At 49.2% G+C, this 16,508-nt stretch overlaps 1 protein-coding gene across 1 annotated transcript; it reads right to left on the bottom strand.

Moving 5' to 3' along the window:
• Positions 1-214: 214 nt before the first annotated feature.
• TIGIT (T cell immunoreceptor with Ig and ITIM domains) lies at positions 215-9,944 on the bottom strand (the record flags this gene model as incomplete). The annotated part of the gene is made up of 4 exons (XM_081085323.1): positions 215-451; positions 5,283-5,383; positions 8,658-8,987; positions 9,881-9,944. 4 exons carry the CDS (start codon positions 9,942-9,944, stop codon positions 215-217), a joined length of 732 nt encoding a protein of 243 aa, XP_080941449.1.
• Between the last annotated feature and the right edge of the window lie 6,564 nt (positions 9,945-16,508).

Consider the following 16,508-nt stretch of genomic DNA (forward strand, 5'->3'; position numbering starts at 1 on the left):
ACATCGCATTCATAATCAAGACTCAAGCTGCTCACCCTGGTCTGCCACAATGGAGTGGAAGGGAGGGGGAGAGGAAATGCAGACAGAGATGAGGATGGCAATCATTCACACACACACACACACACACACACACACACACACACACACAGCAGTGATGGAGAGTGCAGACCCTACACATAGTCAGGCTGTGTCTCCCAGAAGATGCCCCTTGCCGCTAACCAGTCTCTGCTGGGAAGCTGATGTCCCCAAGGCTTCTGTAGCTCAGGATGTTGAAGTAGTCGTGCGGCTCATCATAGTCATCATCCCTCTGCTCTCTGCATGGGCCAGCAGCTGCAGCTTCTGTCAGGACGCAGCTTGCAGGGGAGGCCGGAACCCCGAGCCCCCATTCCTCCTGTCCACAGGGCACTCTCCTGAGGCCACTTTCTGCAGAACGAATTCTGAGAAATTTCTTCTAAAAACAAACAAATGACAGAGTATGTAGGGGTGACATTCAAAAGTTACTCCCCAACTGATACGTAATTATAATGCTCTCTCTTCCTTTCTCACACACACACACACACACACACACACACACACACGAAGTTGTATTCGGACCAACACCAATCTCTTGACCTTACTTTCTCAGTTTTGTCATGGCTGGATTTCAGTACTAACCACTCCACCAAAACAAAACTTCTACACACGCAATGCACCTGCCACCATTCCTCCCTATTCACAAAGCCCAGTGAGGCAGCTTGCACCCCACTTCTCTCTTTGTCACCCCAAACACTGACGACCTCTTCTTTTTTAAAATGCTCTCCTCCCCAGCTTCCATGGCACCTCCTCCCTGGTTCTCTTCCTCCTCCCCTGAGTCCCACCCGCACCTTCAGCCAGCCCCGCTCTTCTTCCCGCTTGCACATCAGCTCCCCAATTAAAGGGGTTTCCCAGGGTCTGCCCTCTGCCTTCCCACATTCAACACTCGGAGACACTTCTTCTAAATGTACATCACAACCACCCTCTTCCCTCTGATGATTCCCAAATCTCCACCCACGGAAGTCCAGGCCTCTGCCCTGAACTCCAGACTGAGATGCCCACTTGCTAACTGGGCATGGCCACCTGATGACCCGCAGAAAGCTCAGGACCAGCCTGTCTCAGAGGAACCCAACATACTTCCTCCTCCACAGACGGTTCCGGCCCCACAGTCCCTAAACTGGTTTACGGCACCAGCTGAGACCTGGAGGCCAATGTTAAACTCCAAGTGGCCATAAAATCCTATCCTACGAAACTCTAAAACCTACTCCCTTTTCTATCCCTACTTTTATGTCCTGTCTCTGGACTGTACTTCCACACTCGCCTGCCTCGAGAGCCCCTCTTACCTCTAGTCCAACTTCCACATGGCCACCCACAGAGTGAGCTTTCAAAAATGAAAATTGGATCATGCCATGCTTCTGCTGACAACCCGTTGTCACTCATTGTCTACAGGAGCCACAGGAGGAGTTTAAGGGATTTACAAAACCACTTAAGTTGTGTAAAAAACCTTGTCTGAGATGCATTCTTCAAGAGACTGAGTGTGATGCCCTCAAAATGCTTCATGTGACTTGGTCACTCTCACTTTCTCAGCTTCATGCCCCACCAACACCCCAAATTCTGGTACAGGGCCTCATGCCAGAGAGCTGCCCTGAGCATGGGCTGGGGCCAGTGGTTGGCAAACTGCGGCTCTTTGGCCCCTTGAGTGTGGCTCTTCCTAAGCCTTAGAGTACCCTAATTAAGTTAATAACAATGTACCTACCTATATAGTTTAAGTTTAAAAAATTTGGCTCTCAAAAGAAATTTCAATCGTTGTACTGTTGATATTTGGCTCTGTTGACTAATGAGTTTGCCGACCACTGGGCTGGGCTACCTTCTCATGTAACCTCACCAATACCTCTATCAAAGTCTTTGAATTAGCTCCAAGGCACAGACAGGTGCAGTCACTTGCCCAAGGACAAGTCCAATTCTGACTTGGGTTTGTCTGACCCCAGGCTCTCTATGCTCTTTCCCCTCGACCAAGCTGCCTCTCATCCTGTGGTTTCTAGAATGCAGGCATTGTGTCCTGACTCCCCGGCTTTATATGTTACACCCATCGTCCACCCTCTGTAGTTCCCTGAAAAGGTTGTGTACTCCATCCTGCCGATGCAGCTCTGCAGCACGTTGTCTGGGAGGCCTTCTCTGACCCTTCCAGGGAGCTGTGTTCTCCCCTGCACTGGGATGCACTCTTAGATGTTCCCTGTTGTAACACTGAATCCTGTCTTCTCCAGACTGTGAGCTCCCTGGGGGAAGAGGCTATGTCTGCTTAACCTCAGAGCCCATAACAGATGCTCAGTATATGTTGTAGGACGGAAATGTGCATGCAGGCATGCACACACAGGCACACACATACACGCTCCTGCACATGCGCGCACGCACACATTTTTACACAGCCCCATACCTAAAAGAACTGGATTTTCTGAATCTAAATAGGGACTCATGGTCAGACAACCACAGTTGCACTTGCGGGGCAATAGGCCAGAACAGTGAAATATGTTGGGGAAACCAAGGACCTGAAGTCAGCCATCACATCCATATGAGAGCAGCATCGGTGAGGGTTGAGCTAAGGCAAGGAATCAAGACACCGTGGGCAGCCCTGGCTGGTTTGGCTCAGTGGATTGAGCATTGGCCTGCGGACTGAAGGGTGCCAGGTTTGATCCTTGTCAAGGGAACATGCCCAGGTTGCAGGCTCAATCCCACCAGGGGGCATGCAGGAGGCAGCCAAGCAATGATTCCTTCTCATCATTGGTATTTCTCTCTTGCTTCCAGCATAGGAAACAGGAGCACCATTACTGGTAGCGTCAAGCTCTGAGGTGACAAATATATGCAGGGGATTGCGCAGGAGAGTGGATAGGGCCACATGGAGGCTCACCGGAAACAAACATGGAAGAGCAAAGTGACACACAACTGCAGGCCCTGAGGAGCTGGGCCTGGAGAGAGGCCATAGTCTCAGAAGCACACACAGGAAGTCTCTTACCACATACTATTCCATTCATTCCTTTTCAGGAGGAGTGGCTGCACCTTATCTACCAAAAGTATGAAGAAAGGGGGCAGTTATCATAGGTGGACACTGACGCTGGGCTTAACAGAAGTGCTGCATCCCTTGGCGCAACCCCACCCATTTGGAAGCATGGATGCCCAACTCATCCTCAAGGGAATGGTGTGACCTTCCGTGCACTTGTGCTCTTGCTCCCACTCTTGGCCTGGCCTCCCCCTTGCCTTTGAACCTTAGGACTCTTCTGGCTTCCAGAGTCCTCTGGGAATTGGAGATATGCCTGAGGTGGGTCTCTCCCTGTTCCATTTGCATTGCATCCTGCATGGGGGACTCTGTAACTGTGATCTGTGCGGAAAAATAGTTTGGGATCAAGGCACTGACGTCCTGAAGGATCAAAGGCAGCTACTGGGATTGCAGCTGGGGCTGCAGGACAAACACTGCCCCCGTGGAACCTGAGGAGAAGGACAGGACGTGGCAGTCACGGTCCTGGTGCAGACACAGCCATCTCTGCTGTGCTTCTCAGAAGGTCCCCTGGGACACTCTGCCAACAGCTGCCTGGCAGATAACAATCACTCATTTGGTCTAGTTGATCCATGCGATACAAATATTTACTGAGCACCAAGTATTATGAGGTGCTATGATAAATAAAGTGCATAATGATAAGAACACATATTTATAAGAATAATGGTTATTAATGTATGCCAGGAAAAATACCCAAGCGGCTTACTTGAATTATTTGACTTAAATTTTCTTGCAACCCCACGAAGGCAGCACCATACTTATTTCTGATTTACAGATGAGGAAGCTGAGGCTCAGCAAGGTCAGGTGACATAGCTGCTCACGTGGTAAAGCCAGGATTCCAACCTAGGCCTGTCTGATTCCAACGCCATATTCCTCGAGACAGCAATCTGCTGGCTCTCGGGGTGTGTGGGGAGCACTCTTGGTGCCCCACTCAGAACCTCAGTACCTGACCTGTGCTCCCACTCCCCAGGCCTGGGTGTATAGGCTGTGAGCGGCTCACAGCTGCCCCTTCTCTGCAGAATTGCTCTTGGACCCTCCCTGCTGCGCAGCCTGCAGTCAGTGACTGAGGAAGGTGGGTTTTTAAAAGGCCAGCTCCCTGCCTTAGGATGCAACCAACTCTGCATACAAGACTTGCTTCAACCGAGTCTCCAGCTGAGACCACATCATGCGGAGTGTTCGTCACCCATTCCGCTTCCTTCAGCACCTTCACCTGAGAGCTCGTGCAGGTAAATCCCTGTCGCCAGAACCCACGAGTCCGGCCCTAGTTCCTGGACCTGCTCTAGAACAGTTGTCCTGGGAACGGCCCTGGCTGGGATGTGGAAGGAGAGCCCTCACCACTGGATGGGAACAGGGACCCCACTGCGGGGTGCGGAGGAGAGGGGAGGAGGGAAATGGACGGGACACAGATGGAGGGGGTCGTGAGCTGAAGCCGCGGCCCTGACATTGGAGAAGTGCGCGGTAAGCAGTGATTATGAGGACTGTGGGGTTGGGTGGCTTTTGCTAAACCCTCTGGTGCATGAAAGAGAAAGGGAGACAGATCTGTCAGCAACTGAAAGCAAAGCGAGAGTCAGAGGTCCTCCTGGCGGCAGCATTTACAGAGCATCCTCCCCACTGCAGGCCGGCAGGGCCCCTCCTCGCTGGGGAGACGTAACTTCAGGGCGGGGGGGGGGGTGCCGCTGGGGGCAGGGAGGCAAAGCGGGGAGGGAGAACAAATGTAAAAATAGTGCCAACAATAAATTTTAAAAACAGAGACCGAACTTCAAAGAAGGCTTAGGCCTGGGCAAGTCATATATGAGGGTCCTGATCTGAAAACAGGGTCCTCGTCCTCCTTTCCTTCTCATCCTGCAGAATCGCGGGCAGCCAGGCACCACTGGAGGACTGTTAACACTAAATGGGCTGATGTACAAGATCCCCCTCACAGAGCAGATGCCCCAGGTGCATCACAGCCAAAGCAGGTAAATCTAACCCCAGGGACCGGCAGAAGGGACAGGCAGGACCTCGGAGCTGCAGGTGACAAACAGACTGGAGGAAGACAGTCCAACCTTTCGGGCTCCCAGATAAGGGAGGCACAGAAGGAGAATGCAAACAACTTCCCCAACAGGCGGAACAAGGACCACGAAAAAGGCACGAAGGGCAGTGGGGGATCCCGTCCATGTCTGTCTCTGGACAGAAGGAGAATCAGAAAGGGCCAGGGTGGCCGGTGTGGGGTCCAGAGTCTTACCTTTCTGGCCAACGTGACCACCATGGTGGCCGCTGTGCAGATGACCGCCAGCAACAGGACTCCCAGCAGCGGGATCAGGAACCCAGCGCTGTGCCCAGCCCCTAGCGGGAGGACAAAATAAGGGAAACCGACTGAGGCCAGAAGCAAAGGGCAACCATTTCCCGGGGAGGCCTGAGCTCAGGGAACAGAGGTGGGGGCTGGCCAGGCCTTTCTCCGGCCACAGACTGGACCACTAACCCAGCTGCTTGGACCACAGAGCGTCTGCCTGGCCCACCATGAGCCACTGACACGCAAGCCGTTGTGTGCCTCACACGTTTACACCAGAGCGGGCCATTGTTAACCCCCCTCCTCGACTCAGCAGCCTCACTTTGGAAAATACTCATGAAATAAAACAAACGGCAGCATCCAGAAAAAATGGAAAAGGAATATTTTATTTCATTAAACTTCATATTTGTAATCATACTAGAAGGAAAATGTTAACTTAAAATTAAAATAAAATTAATATTAAAGTGCAAAAAAAGAAAAAAAGCACATCACCTTTCACCTTAAGCCCATGACACTTATTCCTCCTGGGCGGTGAGACCTGGTGGGAGCAAGGCCCTGGGACTGTGTCCTTTACTATTTTCCTTCATTCATACCACAGATTCTTTTTAAATATGTATTTTATTGATTTCAGAGAAGAAGGGAGAGGGAGAGAGAGATAGAAACGTCAATGATGAGAATCATTGACCGGCTGCCCCCTGCAGGCCCCCTGCTGGGGAGCCAGCCCACAACCCAGGCATGTGCCCTGACCAGGAGTGGAACTGTGACCTCAGCCGCTGAGCCACGCCGGCCAGGCCCAGACCACAAATATTCATCAAGCACCTGGCACATAACTGGTGCTTCATCAATGTTTGTGATATGAATTAAACATGAACAAGAGAATTTCTACGAACATAAAATGGAACTGGAAGGAGGAAGAGGCAGGAAGGGAGTTTTGAAGAGATATTTTAATCCAAGGAGCGTGTGAGAGAAACAGGACGGTTACCCCTGTGTGCTTGCTGCGGGGGGAGGTTTCCAGGCTGCTTTCTGTCCCAGAAGGTCGGGGGAACCCAGGTGCCCGGGGAGAAAAGAGGAGGGAGTAGCAGAGGCCGGCCCTCTTCCCTCTGATTAAAGGCTGCGATTGCCGGCAAGGTGGCCTAGGAATGCAATCCCTTAGAACAAGGGCAGTGCCCACAGTCCCCACACGGTACCAGGAGGGGCAGGAGAGGGAGCCCAAACCCCCGGCAGGTGCTTCTCCTGCCCTGAGGATGCCATTCCCTGCTTTGGCCGCAGGCGGGGGGAGGGGGCAGACGGGGAGCAGAGGGGTCATGGAGGGCAGTGGCAGGGTCAGAGGGCCTGCAGAGGGCTGTCCACAGAACAGAAAACCATGTAGGCTCTTGTCCGCATGCACAATTGGCCTATGTGGGAGCAAGCATTTGAAAAGAAACTTTAAGGTAACAGTTTCACAGATTTTGCCAACTCATAAAGCTTAATCTCTCACACAATCAGCAAATAGAAGTTCAGAGGGAACCAGAACACCTGTGTTACAGTCAGCGCTAATGCTCTGAGCCCCACAAGCCTCAGCTTCCACCTGCATCAGTCAGACAAGCAGTGCGTTCATCACTGAGACGTACGTGGTGCTTCCCATGCATGTTCCAGGTGCCGAGCTGCTTGTGGTAAGTAATTCAATCCTGTCAGCACCTCACAAGGTCTGACAACCACCTCCTTTCACAGAGGAGAAAACCAACGCACTGAGCGGCTACCTAATCCTGTCTGTGGTCACCAGCAGCACCGGGATTTGGACACCGGCTGCCTGGCATCAGCCTGAACTCATAACCACTCCACTCCACTGTCTCTCAGATAGGGTCAGAATCCTTTGCCACCGTCCCGACATCTGGTTCAAGTGTCCAGGTGGATAGCAAATGTGAGATTATTTTGGAAGCTATGAAGCACGAACAAATGTAAATTATCGTAAACTTAAAAATAGAACTATCATTGTGACCCAGCAGTTCCACTCCTGGGTATTGATCCAAAGACATTCAAAACACTAATTGAAAAAGACATAAGCACCCTTATGTTCATCGCAGCACTATTTGCAATAGCCAAGATGTGGTCGCAACCTAAGTGTCATGAATGCACACAGAAGGTCTGGTACACTGGCACAGTGGAATATTAATCAGCCATAAAGAAGAATGAAATCTTGCCTTTGTGACAACATGGATGGACCTAAAGGGTATTATGCTAAGTGAAATAAGGCAGACAAAGAAAGACAAATATCATATGATTTCACTTATATGTGGAATCTAAAAAGAAAAAAAACAAATAAATGAACAAAAAAACTCATAGATACAAAGAATAAACTGATGGTTGTCAGTTGGGGGGGGGGTGAATGAAAAAGGGGGAGAGGTTAAGACGTAGAATTGCCAGATATAAAAACAATCACAAGGATGTAAAGCACAGCACAGGGAATACAGGTAATGATATTGTCATAACCGTGTGTGACCCCAGGTGGGTACTAGACTTATCAGGATGATCACTTTGTAAAGTACACAAATGCCTATCACCATTTTGTTCACCTGAAACGAATATAATATTGCATGTCAATTGTAATTTAAAAAAATTCAAAAACCTTTCTAAAATGCAAATTATTGTACATTTACACTTAGCACACAGCTTTGTTTCTAACCAGCTCTAATCCCTTATAAATTTAGGAGCTAATTCTAACCTGCATGATCCATGCTAACCTCATAAATGAGAACGTTTTCTAGATGACCATATCTATATATATAAAAGCCTAAGCAACCGTTACAACCAGACAACTGATGACCGGACGACCAACAACAGGACAACCAGCTGGTAGCTATGATGCACACTGACCACCAGGGGGCAGATGCTTAACGCAGAAACTGCCCCCTGGTGGTCAGAGTGCTCCCACAGCCAACCTCCCCCTGGCTGGCCAGCCATGATCAGCCCCTGGACTGGGTGAGATGGCCCCAATCTGCCCTGATTTCTGGCCTGGTCCAGGGACCCCACCCATGCACGAATTCATGCACCAGGCCTCTAGTCAATACATATACACAAAATGTCCTTTTTATACCCAAAAGTGTGGTTATCAATGTTGGCTGCTCATTGGAATCACAAGGGATGCTCGTAGCACCTATCAGGTCCTGGCTCCACTCCTAGAGATTCCTACTGAATTGTTCTGGGATGGGCGCTGACACCAACATTATTTAAAAGCCCCAGGTGATGTGAGTGTGAGCAGGTTGGGTGGCCCTCCTCCACTGTGCATGGCAGGGATGCATTTTCTATCCTAGAGGATGAGGTTCGTCCTCTGCTCTGCTCCAGAGGGCATACCTGAGCTTCGTAGGACCTCCAGGAAGAATCTCCCTCTGTAAATGCCATCAGGGAAGGTGTGATAGACACAGGAGTACACCCCTGTGTCGTTCGTAGTCAGGGACTGCAGGGTGAGGCCCAGGTTGGGGCGGGGGACCACTCGCTCCCTAAAAGCCGGGTAGATGGACCACCCGGACTCCGCGTGATGAATGGCCAGAAATTGGTCCTGCTTCTTCCAGTCGACCTGAGTCACCGTGGCTGTGGTGGAGGACAGGTGGCATTGTAAGGTGACAGAGCCGCCTTCCTCTGCAGAAACGTTCCCCACGGTCGCTATTCTGCCTGTCACAGCTCCTGGGGAAGGGAGAACGCGTGCGTGAGTCCCGGTCAGCAGCTGGCCCGCTCCTTCCCGTAGAAATCCCAAGGGGCTTTGTGACCAGGACTGGCTTGTGGGATGGTCGTCTCTCCGGTCCGCCTGTCACTCCGCCCGCCCAGGAGATGGAGCACATCCCAGGTGCTCTGCTGTGATACAGCGTCATGACCAGCGCATGGGTGATTTTCAGCTGCTTACTTTACAATATAAACCCTGGCAGCCACTGCTTCTGTTTTATTATATCTTCCAGCAGCCCAGGGCTGGGCTGGACACATTACCTTTAAAATAAAACCTGGCTGTTTGGTTGGTTGCCACTGGGGCGCCTGGAAAACCCTTCCAGAAAGCCATGAACTCCAAAGGGAAGGAGCATTGGTGAGAAACTGGGTCTCCACGAAAAACCACCCTTTTGGCACTTCCCACCCTCAGGTGGCTCAGAAAGCAAAACAAAAACCAACACTGCCGTTTTTAAACATCTGTGCCCCCTTTTAATGCAGAAGGACATAGATTTACCATGAATTCAATCTAAAATGTTAGGATCTCTAGAATCTGTTAAGAAAACATGTTGATCCATAGAAGATCCATAGAAGGGGCAGGAGTGAACTTCTTTAAGTAAATGGATCGCCCCCCTGCCTAATCCCTTCTCTCACCCTTCTTCCTTTCTGGGGTTGGCCAGTCAGGCTCCCCCCGCCCCCACCTCCTTCATCTGCCGCCCAAAACAGACCTGCGCCTTCTTCTCAGGGGAGAAAAGTAGGACACAGGGCTCTGAACGCTGTGGTTTCCTTCCCGACCGATAGAGCGTTCACTCCCTGCCTCCCCTTCCCGCCTCCCGGCTCTCCCTCTTCCTCGGGTTCTAGGCTGGAGTTTCGGTCCCTACCTGACGCCAGGAGGGGAGCCTGCCTCAGCCCCTGAGCCCAGATCAGGAGGAGACACCACCGCATGCTTCTGCCCAGGGGCCCTCAGGAAGCAGATGTGGCCTCCTCTGCCACAGAAACTGGCCGGGTGCCGCTGGCAAGGCGAAACTGAGCCTATGAGCAGCGAGGGTCTCGGAAAAACCGAGTTCAGCAAAACCAAAGGCAGATGCGGTTCTCAACAAGCACACAAACTGCACAGCGAGCCACAAGAAAGACGGTGAAGGAAACACATTAAAAAAATAAGCGGCGATACGGTGAGCGGCACACTGCACTGGTCTTTGGATACTATTAGTCAAGCTACTCATTTAAATTCTCTTACTGCACTTTCTTTTTTTAAGTCAGCCTTTACTTAACAAGCTCAGGGCATCAGTGTCGTGCCCAGGCTCTATAGAACCCATTACCGATGGGCTTCCCTGACTTCATCCTACGAAAGAATGTGCAGAACTAAGAGAAACTTAAGTGTGTGCACTTCTCAGGCCAGGCACTGCCCCGGCACTCTGAGCCAGTGAGCAAGAGGCAGTGACTACGGAGACAAGACCTGGGTGGGACAAAGTCTTGGACAAACATAGCCACACTTTCCTTGAATGAGGTCCTCTCCTTGAATCTTGTATCTTCTTTCTTGTTTATCTGGACTGAGACTTTGTTGAATTCTGGCTTAATCTCTCTGACCCCGTATTAGCAGAGGAGACCAGAAAAGTGAGTTTTCTCCTGCATGGCAACCCCATGAAAATCAGGAATGCCCGACCCTGTAAAGAGATCACGTGATCTTCGCTTGAAGCTCCAGTTCATTGACAAATCCTACTGTTGGCTCATCCTCCCTCCCACCGCCCGTCCCTCGCTTTCTCCCCTCCTCCCTCCCTCCCTCCCTCCCTTCATTTATTTGAAAGTCCCTGAGTCCCTACAAAGGACCAGACTCGACTGCAGGCTCTGGAGATATGAGACACATTAGTCAAAGCTTGCTCTCCAGTGAAGCCACACTCAGGAGAGGCGGTGGAGGGCCCACATTCACCTGCCCCCAGGGCTCACCGCTGCCCCTTTAGACATACTCCGTGTGTATGTACTGAAAATAGCTCCACCAAGGGGAGCATCTGAAGCCCCGTGCTCTGCCCTCTCCAGTCCAGCCAAGCGCCCTGAGCTTCCACACCATCCAGGCTCCTGTCCCCTTCTCCCCTGATGCTTCATCGAAGACCAGCTTCTTCCCCTCCCTGGGTTCTTCCGTGAGGGAAAGCCAAGTGTGGCTGGAGCACTGAGAGGTGCATGCTGGGGTTTGGGCTATCATAAATGCATAGCCTGTGTTCCTGCAGTGGGGGTGGTGGGAAACTGTACAGGCAGGACCTGTCTTCAGTAATGAGGAATCCAAAGAAATTTAGACTTGGTAAAAAAAAAAAATAGTTAAAGAATTGTTCCATTTGTTTCTAAGCAATCAGTCCAAAGAGGAACACAGTCGAGTACATTCCGATGAATGATGCTCTCCAGAGACATTTGAGGTGATGAACAGACTGTAGGCTAAGAAATACCTGGGTCCAGATTCATCCTGGTTTGGTGACCTTGAGAAAGTTACTCAACTTCCTTAAGAGTCAGTTTCCTCATCTGCAGTGAGAAGAATAGCCTCCCCTCCCGCCCTTCATAAGGTCCTTGGGGAGGTTCAGTGAACGGATGTTAGCTAGTGTTCAGCACAGTGCCTGGAGCACAGGAAGGGCTCCACACATCAACGATAGTGCTGATAATAACAGCACTTAGGGAAGTAAAAGGGAAATCAGAGAAGAATATCTATCTATGTAACGTGTTTTGCCAGGAGTAAAACCCTGGTCTCTGGACTCCAAGTTCTCTACGCAACCTCTTCATTCTGTCGTGTGCATCTGGTATAAAACTATGAGGAGGAAATGCTCCTGCAGAAAAGTCGACCAGCCAGAGCCAGAGGAGGCCTGGGAGGAAGGCAAATGACCCAAGAGTCCCCCCAGGGAACCTCCCAGAGTCCCTCTTGGCGCCTTTCACTGATGGGACTCCACCTGGAAACCTCAGGTGTGGCCACCTCAGCAGAGGCTGCACACAGCTCAGCAGCGCAGCTCCGAGGCGCAGGTCTGGATTGGGAGCTCCCAGGGCCACAGGAGCCTCGGGGGCCAGCGGCAGCCTCGGTGGCACAGCATGAACCTCTGTGGTCACTCATATTCTCACTCACATTTCCACTTTAAAGTTCTAAAAGGAGCCACCTTAGTTTTTCTGCCCTCGTTTTTTTAAATATATATACTAGTAGCCCTGCGCACAAATCTGAGCGCCAGGAGTTCTCTGCAGGGCCTGGCCGCTCTGAGCCCACTGCCAAGAGGCCCTCCATGGCCAGGGTGGAATGCTTGCCTCATTGCCACAGCGACAAAGCAAACATTCTGCCAGGCTACTCACACTGCCCACTCTCAGCGGCTGCCCCCCTGGGACTGGGGAACTCCGGTGGGACTGAGAGGACTGGGCGCTGCCATCTTGTGGCTATGGACACCACCATCTTTGTGACAGAGTGATGGTTAATTTGCATATTACCCTTTTATTAGATAGGATATTACTATTGACAGTATTACATATGTCCCCCATCCCCCCCTTTGTCCCCATCTGCCCAGCTCTTACCCCGCCTAGGCCTTCATCACACTATTGTCTGTGCCATGGGCTATGCATGGAAGTAAACAAGTTCTTTGGTTTATCTTTTCTCATTCCCCCACCCTGACACATGTCTGTCTTCCCTCGCTGTTGTGGTTGTGGGATGAACAGGTCTCGTTAGTCTTGAGGCAACTGGGTGGGTGTGGGCACTGAGGAAGGGACTCCATTGGCATGTAAAGGGAAGAAGGGCTGGCCTGGGATGTAAAACACTCCCCTGCCTCCTCCAGTCCTTTCACAGCCCAGCCTTCCCTTGCCCTTTGAGCCCCACGTGAGCCTAGTCACTCTACCCTCTGCAAACCTGTGGCCTGACAGAGATCACAGAACTGTGAACAGAGCTGAAAGAGGTTGCACTTTCTGTGAGACCTGTGACTTACGCACTAGAGACACTACCGAGCAAGTGTTCTCTCAGGGCACAGACCACTCTCTCAGCTGTGTCTTTAGTCTTCCCCCTGGCGGGGGACTTCAGGGATATCAAGGCTTTCTTCCCTCTTTTCCCGGCCTCTAACCCAGTGCATGTCCTGCAGCTGCAGGGCCGGTGACCTTCTCAGCCAAGGGTTCTCACTCCGTCTCGCAGCCCAACGCCTCCTGGCAGTTGGCTGTCTTGTGGCCAAGGGGGCACAAGGCCCCTGAGGCCTGCGGGTCTGCAGAGGCCTGTGGGAGCAGAGACAGGGAAGGGAAAGAGAAGAGAACACAGCTGCCCAGGCACCCAGGAGAGCGTGTCCCCTCACCCCCATTTACCATTTGTCATAGCAAAGCCACCTCAGTGATGCCATCTGAGTAATGCGGGGGTGGAGGGGGGTGGGCGTTGAACGCCCCTATGGAGAGAGCTGCCTCAGAAAATCAAAGACAGTGTGACAGGAATGGCTGTCACCTGAAGCGGTTTTAAGTCTGTGAGCCACAGGGTTTGCTGGCTGCAACCGGCTCATGGTGAATGTATATGGGAGAACTTGGGGGTGGGATTGCTGACCATCAGCCCACGCTCCCTCCAGTGAGGTGACTCCGAGGACCTCCCTGACAAAGGCTGCCAAGGACTTCAGTGAACCATGGGAAGCTTCCTTTGCCTTCCCAGCTGTGAAAATAGAGACACACACCCCGCCTCCCAGCAGAGGGTGGAATGCAGCGTCAGAAGAAGTCTTTGGGAAGAAGCCACTGATCTCTCCGGTACCGCCCTTCATAGCCCTCCCACCCCCCCCCCCCACATCATGCCCTGCTATCCCTCCCCCGCCCTAGACGTGACTATACTGTCAATCCAGCCCTAGTCCCGTCTGCCTTGAGGAAGTACCCTCCACCCCTGGAAACGTACTTGCTGCTTCCTACTCCCTAGAGTCCTCAGCACTGAGGACCACAGAGATTGGAATGGAAGTTCAAGTGAACGTATCAATCCATCAATGTTTCTCTCTCACATCAATGTCTCTCTCTCTCTCTCTCTCTCTCTCTCTCTCTCTCTCTCTCTCTCTCTCTCTCCCTCTCTCTCAAATCAACAAAAACCTAGCCTCAGAAGAGAATTAAAATTAATAATAATATAAAACTATTTCTAGCCCTAACCGGTTTGGCTCAGTGGATAGAGTATCGGCTTGCAGACTGAAGTGTCGCAGGTTCAAGGGCATGTACCTTGGTTGCGGGCACATCCCCAGTAGGGGGTATGTAGGAGACAGCTGATTGATGTTTCTCTCTCATAGATGTTTCTAACTCTCTATCCCTCTCCCTTCCTCTCTGTAAAAAAATCAATGAAACATATATATTAAAAAAATAAAACTATTTCTAGTTGTTGATGCTTATATAAATGTAAAACCCAATGAATCAACTGGGGGGAAAACACACACACACAAAAATAAAACTCTGCAAAACTTGCAGGATATTCAAAGAACTGCTCAATCACCAAGTGCTCTCCCCACACCACCAAAAAGAGTGTCAGGCCTAGAAGGTTTCACAGGAGGACTATAACAAACCTTTAGAGAGCAGATAATTTCATTGTTAGTTAATATATACACACATAGGACATAAAGAAAACTTCCAAATTAGTTTCATGAAGTGAATTTCAAAATGATATAAACATTATTAGTATTGTACACAACTGAAGAAAATCAGACCCTAATCTCACAAATGTTGAGGGGGAAAATTCTATATAAAATATTGTCACATGGATTCCAATAGCATATTTAGCAAAATATGTAATAATGAGGTAGAATGTATTCCAGGATTGCAAGAATAATTCAAAACTAAGCAATCTATTAATATTAAATACTAGATCTACACAGAAGAGGCATATGGTTATTTCCTTTGATGCTGAAAAGAAAATACAACCCCCATTACTGATTAAATAAAAAATAGTAAAATAAAAAATGATAAATTATTTTTTAACATAATTACACATGCACATACACCAGCTCCAAAGCCAACATCTCTCTTTTTTTAAAATATATTTTTATTGATTTCAGAGAGGGAGGGAGAGGGAGAGAGAGAAGGAAACATCAATGACTAGAGAGAATCACCGATCAGCTGCCTCCCACATGCCCCATACAGGGGATCCAGCCAGCCACCCAGGCATGTTCCCTGACCGGGAATCAAACTGCGACTTCCTCGTTCATAGATTGATGCTCAACCAGCCCAGCAGTTGCCAAAATCTCTTTTGATGGGAACACATTCGAGGTATTCCCATGAAAGTCAGGAGTGAGACAAGGATAGTCACTATTGCCACAATTAGTTAACTTTTCAGAACTATTAGCCAATTTAATTAAGAGCAGTAGTTTAAGGCATAAAAATTAAAAATAAGCATATAGCCTAGGGGGAAGAGGCGGGGGGGGGGGGGGGGCGGTGCTCAATTGGTTGATGAGTCGTCCTGTACACCAAAAGGTAGTGGGTTTGATTCCTGGTCAGAGCACATACCTAGGTTATGAATTTAATTCCCAGTCGGGGAGCATAAGGAAGGCAACCCATCAATGTTTCTCTCTCACATCAATATTTCTCTCTCTCCCCTTTCCTCGCTCTAAAATCAATAAAAACATAGCCACAGGTGAGGATTAAAAATAGTAAGGATATAAAACTATTCCTAGTTATTGGTGCTTATATGAATGGAAAAGTCAAGAGAATCAATTGGGGGGGGGGGGGGACCCATACGAAAATAAACTTGCAGGATATAAGATTAATATAAATAAAGAAATAAATAAGTAGTTTTCCTATGTACAATCATTAACCAGTTAACAGATATTTTGGAAGAGAATCCCCATTTATAATCGCAGCCCCAAAAAAGATAAAATACATAGGAATAAATTTGACCAGAGATGTGCAAAAGACATATGAAAAAAACTTTACTCAAATGAATTATCTATGCAAATATACTTTTAAAGGAAACCATACAAATTCTAAAGGAAAACCTAGATGCCTTCCTTTAAAGCCTGGAAGGAGAGAAAACCTTTTTAACTAGGATTCAAACTAGAATTATAAATACAATTTTGTGAGGAGTTTGACTACATACATTTTCATTTTAAAAAAAAAAAAAAGCTTTTGCCTTTAAAACAATCATAAAGGTCAAACGACAAGGGCAAGCTAGAAAAGATTATTTGGAACTTAATTCACAAACAAATGATTCATCTCCTTAACATAAAGAGATTCTAGATATCAAGAAGAAAAAGACCAAGAACACTAAACAGGTCAAAATTCATGAACTGACAATTCCTGGAAAAATATATACAAATATTCTTTAAACATATGGAAAGTTCCTCAATCCCAGTCATAAAAGGGAGATAGGCAATAAAACTACACTGTGAAACCATTTCTCACCCACCAAATTAGCAAAAAATCAAAAATATGCTCTACTGGCAAGGCTGCAGAGAAACGGGTGCTATCATATATTGCTGTTAAAATTAAAAAAGGATACAACTTTTTTAAATTCGATTTTGTCAATACCTATTCGGATCTCAGCTGTGTTTACTGTTTGACCCAAGAGTC

The sequence above is a fragment of the Myotis nattereri genome, assembly GCF_964212035.1.
Source record: "Myotis nattereri genome assembly, chromosome: 3".
Lineage (NCBI taxonomy): Eukaryota > Metazoa > Chordata > Mammalia > Chiroptera > Vespertilionidae > Myotis > Myotis nattereri.